This window comes from Trematomus bernacchii, unplaced genomic scaffold (genome assembly GCF_902827165.1).
Source record: "Trematomus bernacchii unplaced genomic scaffold, fTreBer1.1, whole genome shotgun sequence".
Classification (NCBI taxonomy): Eukaryota; Metazoa; Chordata; class Actinopteri; order Perciformes; family Nototheniidae; genus Trematomus; species Trematomus bernacchii.
The window spans coordinates 14,157,152-14,166,960 of record NW_022987714.1 but is presented as its reverse complement, the minus strand read 5'-3'; the positions used below and the strand labels follow the sequence as shown (position 1 = coordinate 14,166,960).

General features: G+C 42.5%; 1 protein-coding gene across 4 annotated transcripts in view; it reads right to left on the bottom strand.

The window, feature by feature from the left end:
- Window positions 1-561: 561 nt before the first annotated feature.
- The window catches only part of LOC117491628 (core-binding factor subunit beta-like), a 37,089-nt gene continuing 27,841 nt past the window's right edge, over window positions 562-9,809 (bottom strand). For 2 of the 4 annotated variants that reach the window (XM_034141701.1, XM_034141703.1), the window contains one exon: window positions 562-3,509. In XM_034141701.1, coding sequence (XP_033997592.1) covers window positions 3,438-3,509 — 72 coding nt within the window. In that variant the 3' untranslated portion in view covers window positions 562-3,437. The remainder of the gene's footprint in view (window positions 3,510-9,809) is intronic. The other 2 variants (XM_034141702.1, XM_034141704.1) reach the window with 1 other exon arrangement.

Genomic DNA, 9,809 nt, shown 5'->3' with positions numbered 1-9,809 from the left:
CTCCTCTCCTTTCGTCAAGGGAGGTCCAGTGGTTCCTAAGCTAAAGGAGGTTATAAAGGAAGTTTGAAACCTCCTTTCCTATCATCTAGACTAGACTCTAGAGAATTCGAACTGCACTTATCATGGCTGCCACTGAGGGACTTCCGGGTCATTTCATTCGGTTAGGAAGGTTCCTAAGCTAAATGGACTATTCGACTTCAGCCCTTGTATGCTTGAAATAGTGCTCTGGAGCAGCTTTACTCGAGATTGAGAAACACCCACAGTCTATGGTTGATACATGTCGTCTTCTTCTGTTTCTTTTAATCGAGGCTACGTATATGCAGCGCCCCCATCGTCAGTAAATGGAAGTACTACAAATAACCCCGTTGAGTTCAATTATTTCAAAAAGTTTTGTTATATACACAGCTCGGAAAAAATGACCGAGGTCCGGACCTCGGTGACCTCAATGGTGGATACGGCCCTGCCTATACATATCCGTCTTTTATAATCACTTCCTCAATAATGTCTCTTAAGAAAAACACGCTGTTTAAATCAATAAAGATAGTTGAATTACAGACATGGTAGATTTCATGAGACCACCCACAGGTGGTTTTATTTTTAAAATGTAGGCCCAGTGGTCACTGTCAAGCTATAGTTCAAACATAACATATAATAAACTTACAACAGAGTCCATCCCATACTGTACTGTCTGGACTGTCCAGCTAAATCTCAATGTGCATACCCAATACTCTGTCTGATTCAAGGATACTTTAACTTCATACTGCTGGGGATCTTAAACACAAACGACACATATGACATAACAATATCAAACTGAGCCAATTCACAAAATGCACCTTTCCAACCTATGGACTCAGACAGAGGTATGTTTTCCACAAGATTCCCTTACTAAGAACAATCAGAGGAAAATCTATGTGCAAAAAAGTGAACTATGGCTGCCAATCAGAAAGTTAATAATTTAACCTCAGGTTATTGGAATACTTCCCCCAATGCAATTTCAGTATGAAAATCCTGCATTTTTTGGTTGTACTCTGAGCTTGATGATTTCTCCTGGTGAATTTCTGTTAATGGGGCTGTAGGAAACTTCACAATTGTGTTACAAATGCAGCTTAAACCGTTGTTTCAGTTCCATTGCATCTAGAGGTCTGTGAAAATGATAGAACCTCTCTGTAATCAGTCAGAGTTCTTCATGTTGTTTGAGCTTTCAAATAACTGTTTTATTTAAACTACAATAGCATGGCTATTGTAAAACTTATTGTCAAATGTTACTAACACACTATCGTTGGAAAAAGATAACCTGTTACCTAATTAATGTAAAAATCATTAATATTCTTAATACGCCAGGCTGAGAAAAGGAAAAAAGCAGGGGGAAAAAAGAAAAGTTGTCTTGGGTAAAATAGTAAGAATAAAACCGTTGAGTGCACTAAATGGAAAACACAATGGAAAATGAAATCAGCTTCTAGTTGCACAATATAAAAATAAAAGGGCTTGAGTCAATCCACATTCACTGTATTTAACCCAGTAAGTGGATTTCCTTTAAAAAATAAACAATACAAATAAAATACATAAAAGAAATACATAGAACAGTGAAAAGCGAAAGTAACAAAAGTCCTTAAAACTCCCAAATTTCTAGAAACGCAACTCAATATTACATAAAATAGCCTACCGCTGCTACTACTATTTCATAACAAAGCTGAAAGATGAACACAAATTAATACGTATACGGATGTGAGAAGTAATATCAAAAGCAAACATCATGACTTTCACTCAAACAAAACAATAAAACAACATATCATTTTGTTACACTTGTACTGTAACAGGACAGGGAATAGTATTTAGACTGTATTTAGGCTTGTACAGCCCTTTAATGATGAGGAATATCTGGGTGATTGGCTGATCAATAGACGGATTTTAAGTTGGATACCTTACTTCTATAAAAGTGACTTGCAACACATGCTACTGATGTTTATGGTGTGTATTTTTAAGAAGTTGTAAGCTTAAGCCTTTGAATATACCCATTTAAAAAGTAGCATGTCAATGTCAAGAAAAATCCTTCATGCAAAAGGATGTGTTTCATTTTTGCCTGATAGTCAACCCCAAATCACAACTCCACCTGGTGACACATCCTGGTAAAAAAACAAATGCTTTTATACCTTGTGGAGCATGCTACTGGTTGGGCACACCCAAATCTTGCATCACTATGATGTAGCCTTTAAAAATCCCAGTTATTCCTTATCAAAGCGCTTTAAAAGGGAGTGTTCTCACAATAAAAAGGCTGCATAGGTAACAATAGACAACACAGGCCTATGTTTGGTTTCATGCCTATAAAGAAAAACCCATGTTGAGAACAAGTCTGATTGTATCACATAGTGCAAATTAGCTGTAAAACTTGTTGCTACTTAACCGGGGATTCTATAGTCATGGGACTCCCACCATGGTTGATGTTTTAAAGAGAAACTGAACATTATAGTACAGCAAACACTTCAAACTACACAAAACAGCATAGTTCTCTCTGGATGCTCTCCTCCCACCTGCCTACTTTTTAAATGCAACCCAGTTTTCTGTTATTGTATCCCGTACCTTTCTCCATTCCCTCCCTCCCTTACCAGCAAAGTGAACTTTGGTCTAAGAAAACAGCAGTTTTTTTTAACTATGCATAATTAGGGTTAAAAGGCATGTTCCCAAATGTGAGGCGTTGCAAAAACAATGAACAACGCAGTCACACTGCTTTTCTTTTTCAACACCTTACTTTTGACGCATTATTTTCTGTTAATCCTGGACAATAAGCCTCGACCGTGACCGTCAATTTTTTCTACTCTCCTCTCTTCTCTTTCCTTTGCCTCCCCTCACTACTGGCATCTGTTACCCCCCCTCCCCCCTTCCATTATTTTCACAATTTGTATTGATAGAAAATATATCTTTTGGTACTTAGATCTTTCCATCAAATCATGTAAGACCTGGAAAAAAATAAATAGAAGTCTGAGTGATTTGATCCATACTTTATATAGATACTCATTTGACTCAAGAAGCAACTTCAACCTCGGATGTGTCATATTTGCAATATGATGCTAATATAATGCTAATTCAACCTCTCATAATCCTTCCTTTTTATTTAAATATATACAACTACTTTTTGCCCAGGTCTGTTGGGTACTTATTCCTGTGAATCCTTAATTGTGGAGCTTGGTTCACTTTCAATTCAATCAATTAAGGAAGTTGTGTTTCTTCTAAATTTAAAAAGGTAAGAACAATGTTTTGAGTGTGGAAAGAAAAATCATATCAGACTAACAAGGAAACAAAGAACACATGTTGAAAACATTGGTCAAAATTGCAATTTCAGATGACCTTTTTTTACAGTTGATTATATTGAAAGTGAATGGACAGCCAGCCCTGGTTTTTCTTCTGTTCCTCCTTCCAGTACTTCGTCCTTCTCTTCCGCCTCAGCGCATCTTGTGTTCAACGTCAGCGTTGGCCATGTTGGAGCCAGGGCTGTGGTCCTGCTGTCGTCTGGACTGGGGAGAGAGAGGGATGGAAGGATGAGAGAGGGAAAGAAAGAAAGAGTGATGGAGCAAGACACAAGACAGGGTATAGAGGGAAAGAGATTGATTGAGTACATTTTTCAAGGACGAACAGGTGTAAAGTCAAACTGGTAAAACTTAACTTGAACATTAATCTCAAAACAGTATGCATCATAAAGTTATAACTGATTACAACAATATTAAACTGTGTTGTGAAGTATTAACTGTTTATACCCCGGATATTAATCTAATTAATTAATTAATTATGGGAGCCTTGCTCAAGGGCACCTACTCTACTCTATGGTAAGTTTTTAGCCCTATGTGTTTTTTTAAAGGGGGTTGCATTATACACTTACGCCACCTATTTGAAAAAAACATGATTTTTGTGGACAGATGCAGCAGCAATGAGTTTGAGATACCTAAAACAAAAACCTAGCTATAAAAATGAATGTCAGTTTTGGAGTACGTAATATTAAGACTACTTTGATCACGTTACTCTGCCTTTAGACAGCCAAAAACAGTCATTTTCACCTGCAGCAAATGTTAGTTGCTGGTGTTCCATTTCCTTTAATCTGTTAGTTTGTTTGTGTTATTGTACGTCATTTTGGTGTTTTAAGGGGTTAATTTGGATTCACACAAACTAACTGTTCGAGACAGCGGTATACCAGCAACTCCCGTGTTCTGGGAGGTAAAATGACTATTTGTTAATGGAAACTGGTGGCGTTGAAGAGAGTATAGATTACAGATTCAGTTCTCCATCTGAAAGTGATAACACAATTCTACATTTAAATACATTTGGATGCTGCCCCCTTTCACAGCAGTATGGTTTTCATTATGATATTCCTGTCTGATTCTCCAACAATATGTTGTAAGTAAAACACTGACTATGGATAAGTAACTCATACAACACCACTTCAGCTAGTCAGTAACCAACACGTTCTCAAATGTGAAAACATCTATACTTAATCTACAACAGGCTGATGTGATGTCAACTGAAAAAATGTTGCAGTTCCAAAAACATTCACTAGAGGTAACCAGAGTACTCTTTTAGACAAGGCTCGACGCTGCTGTTTATACACTTTACTGACGTTGATATATTAGTCAAGATAGTTGGCAGACAGACAGGCAGACGGACAGTCATACATAAACACAGCAACACCAAATTGATTATTAGGTCATCATTGTAAGCCGGCTGTATGACAAGACTTTTAAATATATTTCATGAGTGAGTGTTTGTGAGCCCATGGCAGGACCTGCTACTGCTATACAAAAAATAAACATTTGTGGTTATATGTTTACACTTAAGTGATAGCTGAGCAGAATTGGGAGGTTGAGTAATGGGGAGTTGGGGGGACGGGTGATAACGAGTGGGGAGAGGGGAGTCGGAGAGCAGACAGAAATGCAGACATAGATAGTAAAGGGGTTGCTTAGTTCAACTGGAATGTGGTTTATGTCATCTCAATGACTCACCATAATAGCAACATACACACAGTCACATGCACACAAACACATACAGTATGTCATACTACCATTTTGATTCCTCACAGCCAGACTGACTCCACTTTATGTCTGTCTCCTCTAGTGAGGATTTTGGTTGCTCTATCAAAACTGCTTCTAAATTTGAAATGAAATTCATTTTTTTTAAATTTTCATCTGGTATCAATCACTGGTTCTTATTTTTGTTCCTGCCCTTTAGAAGTTAAAAAGGGTTTATAATCATCATTTATTTCCTGTCAAATCTGTCTCTTTTGTTATTAACACAATATTACTGGGAGCAGGGGCCTCATTTATAAACGTGGCCTACGCTGAAAAGATGGCATACTCCAGTTTCTAAGCAATCTTTGCGATTTATAAAAAACAAACATGACGGGAAAATGTGCGGTCCTCCACGGACACTCTGACCCATGCGTACGCACAAAAACGGGAGAGATGAGAAACTGCGACACCGTACGTGGCAAGATGAAATGGCAGCAGCATGTTTTGACCGTGCTATAAGCCAAATTCCTGTCAAACAACACGTACAACATCTTGAGAGAGGCCAAGCCCCTCTAAGTGTTCCCGTTCAGGGGCCATGCCCACAAACGCTGGCCTATCACTGGGTGACCGCTGATCGCTCCTTCCACCTGGGAGAGAGGGCCCCCGCGCCACGGAATTTCCCACGGTCTGCCTGACAGCATCCGCTGTAGGCATGAAAACCAGGACGCTCCCGTGCGCTCCGGGGCTATTAAGACCGCTGTCAGCCACTCCTCCTGCACTTGGTCCAGGAACCGAGGGATCAGTGGGACTGGTGGGAAAGCGTATATCAACACCCTGGGCCAAGGTTGGTGTGCGAACGCGTCCAACCCCAGGGGGGGTTGGTCCTGCGTTCTCAGGGAGAACCAGAGGGCACACTGCGCGTTCCCGCGTGCAGCGAACAGATCCACCTCTGCTCTCCCGAACCTGCTCCATACCTGGGAGACCAGTTCGCTGACCTCATGCCTAACAGCTGTATCACGGAGAGGGCTGTCACCACGCTGCAGGGTGTGATACGCCGGAGGAGAGCTGTCAGTTTCTCCACTCTCTGCCGTGAGAGCCGCGCTCTCATGGTGGCCGAGTTTTATTCCACTCCCAGATAAATGATAATCTGGGAGGGAAGAGGACAGCTCTTCTTCCAGTTTATAAATGAAACCCAGGCTTGACAGATGAGATACGAGCTGTACCGTCTGTAAAGCGACTTCCTCCCTGGAGCGAGCCAGCCACAGCAGGTCGTCCAGGTAAAATAACACTCTCATCCCCATTCTGTGTAGCGGCTCTCATTATGTCGCCGTTTAGGAGAAGGCTCGTAAACCGGACATTAAACGCGTTCACACCGGAGTACTTTTACCCGTACTTTTCCCGTTTAGTTCCGATTTTTACACCAAAAACAGTACTTAGTTCTGAGAACATTTACCCCCATTATTAGTGCCTGCTAGAAAGGTGGTACTATCCTGGGGAGAAAAAAGTACCAATTTCGATTGGCTGGGCGAACCACGCCCCGTAAAACTCTGAAAAGATTGTGAAGACGCCATTGTATTTGCTGGCATTAGCATTATTAGCTTTAGCATTAGCCCCGCGCACCAACGGAGAGAGAATAACTTATGGCAACACAAAAAAAAACATGGGAGCGGTGGAGTGATGAGGAGGTGTCGGCGTTCTGGCGATTTACTCGGAAGGCTTCAGTAGAAGCTGCTGGGAGTCCCAGCAGCTTCTACTGAAGCCAGTCCCCAACTCCGGGTGGCAGTATACGCCGTGAAGTGGTTTGCGGCCTGCCAGTAAACCCAAAGCAGAAGAAGAAGAAGTGACGTCAGCAGCTTCATTTGCGTAATCTTCCCTCAGGGAACTGGATCTGTACTTAGTTCCATGGGGGTACTAAGTGCTGGCACTAAGTGCTGGGTACTAAGTAAGGCAAAGTACTTGGTGTGAAAGCGGATTTTGAGGCGCGTTCACGCTCAACACCCCTGAGGGATGAGCGGAGGTGTGTGCAGTGCTGTCCACACGAGGTGTAATAATGGCACTCATGGGCTCATTACGACCGTGTGTAGGAGGTACGTCTGGGACAGAGGAAAAATCAGAGCTGCCTAATAACCAATAGGTTTTAAAGACCGCCGGTTTTAAAGACCGCCGGTTTATGCAGCGAGCCATGCTGCCTACTAACCAACAGGTTCAGGGGCAGCTGGCATAACCGGTGAGCCTTGCTGCTTATTATCATCCATCTGTCCATCGAACACACGCGCCGCCACTCTGAGTAATACTCTGAGTAATACTCTGAGTAATACTCTGAGTAATACTCTGATAGCGGGTGTACATGCTCTGGATGTGCTGTGGTTGTCATGGTGACGAGCCACGCCAGAGCCCCAGGGGGCCTCCACACGCTGTTTTGCACAGCGGCTCTCATCATGTCGCCGTTTAGGAGAAAGCTCGTAAACCGGACATTGAGGCGCGTTCACGCTCAAACCCGCTGAGGAATGAGCGGAGGTGTGTGTAGGAGGCACATCTGGGACAGAGGAAAAAACCTGTGCTGTCTAATTAACTGACAGGTTTTAAAGACAGCCGGTTTATGCCGCGAGCCCTGCTGCCTATTAACCGACAGGTTATGAGGCAGCCGGCTTATGCAGCTTGATGACCCGGGACCCGGTGTCAGCCCTGTCTCCTCCATCCGAGGAGAGGGAGGATGGGGGAACCACATGGTGATCCGTGAATGGAGGGGAGGGAGTCGCCTGACTGGCTGCTGCCTGCCACTCGGATCCAATAAGTCAAGGGCTTCGTCCACGGAGAAAGACTCCTGGACTGGCCAATCATCCTCGGCCGCAGCAGCGAGAGCGTCTGCTCTCCGCTGTCTGTGGGCCAGAGGGAGACGGACACAATGAGTGCACGACACCTGGGGAGTGAGAGCCACGTTTGCGTGCTCCAATCCCAGGCAGGACTCACACCGAGAGTGCCGGTCGTAACTCATAATGTATCCTGTTTGGCATGAAGGGCAAACCCGAACACAGCCCTGACCGAGCAGATTGTCGGGCCTACTTCCTATTTATACGGAAGTGAGTCCGTAGGTGGGGCCCACGTCGTAGGTGGGCGTGGATTAAGTCTGTCAGTGCTGCGCATGCGCAGTGGGATTACCCAATAGCCTTAGAGGGCGAAGACCTTCATTCTGCTACTCTGGTTCAAACTGCATCCACCAAACAATATGATTTACTTGTCTCCACCTCCCCAAAAGAACCAAAATCTGACTCAGTGTGAAATGTCTTTTTTTGCTCTTCTGTCGGCATTTCCTGCGATCTTCTTCCTGCAGTCAGTCTGAATGAATATTAATACGGGGCATTTCTTTTACTATTTATAGGCAAATATGGGCGTGACGTGAAGCCCGCAAAAGCTGCGCCGCATTTCGAGTTGATTGTGATTTATAAAGGGAAACCGGCATAGGACGTGCGTGCGCAGTGTTTTATAAATCGGAATATTTTTGTGCGTATTTACTTGCTTTGTCCTACGTACACCACCTTCCCACGTGAATTCTACGCAAAGCTTTATAAATGAGGCCCCAGAGCACATTTTCCTTTTATTATTAAAAGATGTATGATGAGTAGTAGATCCAGCCATAGCATTAACAGTTTACTCCATCAAGTATTGTAGTTAGTCATGTGATTAATTACACCTATGTGTACACCCTACTCCTCAGTGTCAGGACAAGACTGAAGTGTATTCAATTGCTAGGTTATACTGTAGGAATAATGCATGCGCTGGAAAAGTGGTAAGCATACGGCAGAATAAATGAGAAACAAATTGTGTGAGCGTTCAGATGTTTTGATGTGGTCTTGTTGTTTTTCAATGTGACCTCTATTCATTTAAATTCATCAAGACGTTCTCCTTTTTGTTATTCTTCATTCACCTTGGAGGCATGCGTGAGAAACCAACAATTTTTTTCTCTTAATGAATTCAAGGTAACATTTGATAATTGATTAATATTCAAATTTTGTGGATGAAGTAGTCATGTGCAACCAGACTCCTGCAACTCCCGCTCAGTTGAAACTATGATGTATGATGCTGAATCATGGCAGTAGTGTAGTGTTTATTCTTTGTAAAAGGGAGTGGTCTCTTTGCTAATCATAAGGGTAGGAGAGCTTGTTGTATTGATTTGCACACAGATGGAAGCCTGCTCGGCCACTATAGGCTGCTTAACCACAACTCAATACTGGAGGTGTGTGTGTGTGTGTGTGTGTGTGTGTGTGTGTGTGTGTGTGTGTGTGTGTGTGTGTGTGTGTGTGTGTGTGTGTGTGTGTGTGTGTGTGTGTGTGTGTGTGTGTGTGTGTGTGTGTGGTGACCAACACAGGGGGTCTGATGGCGATCAATACTAATTATATATTAATGCTTTCAGTGCCAGCTCATCATTCACCACCACATTTATTTCTGCTGAGCACTTTGAGAATAGTGTTGGTTTGTGTGTGCGTATGTGTGTGAGTGCATGACTTCACGATATATATTGCTTCTCTATCCATCATTCTGACAGGACCCTTCTGACCTTGAATAACTGGAATATCACCTCTTTTGGATATGCTGTATCTGCCAAAATGACAACGCTTCAGGAATGGAAAGAGAAACAGCTTTCTGGGAGCACACAGTGAAAAAAGGACATTACTGTTTTATTTGTCGAGCATTACTGCAATGAAATCTACCTTAATCTAAAATGTCTTCTCAGATCAATATTTTGGCATGAAAATATTTAATTTTATTTTTGGTGACTTTGGGCAAAATATCTGCATTTTGCTTCTATTCCTGATCTTC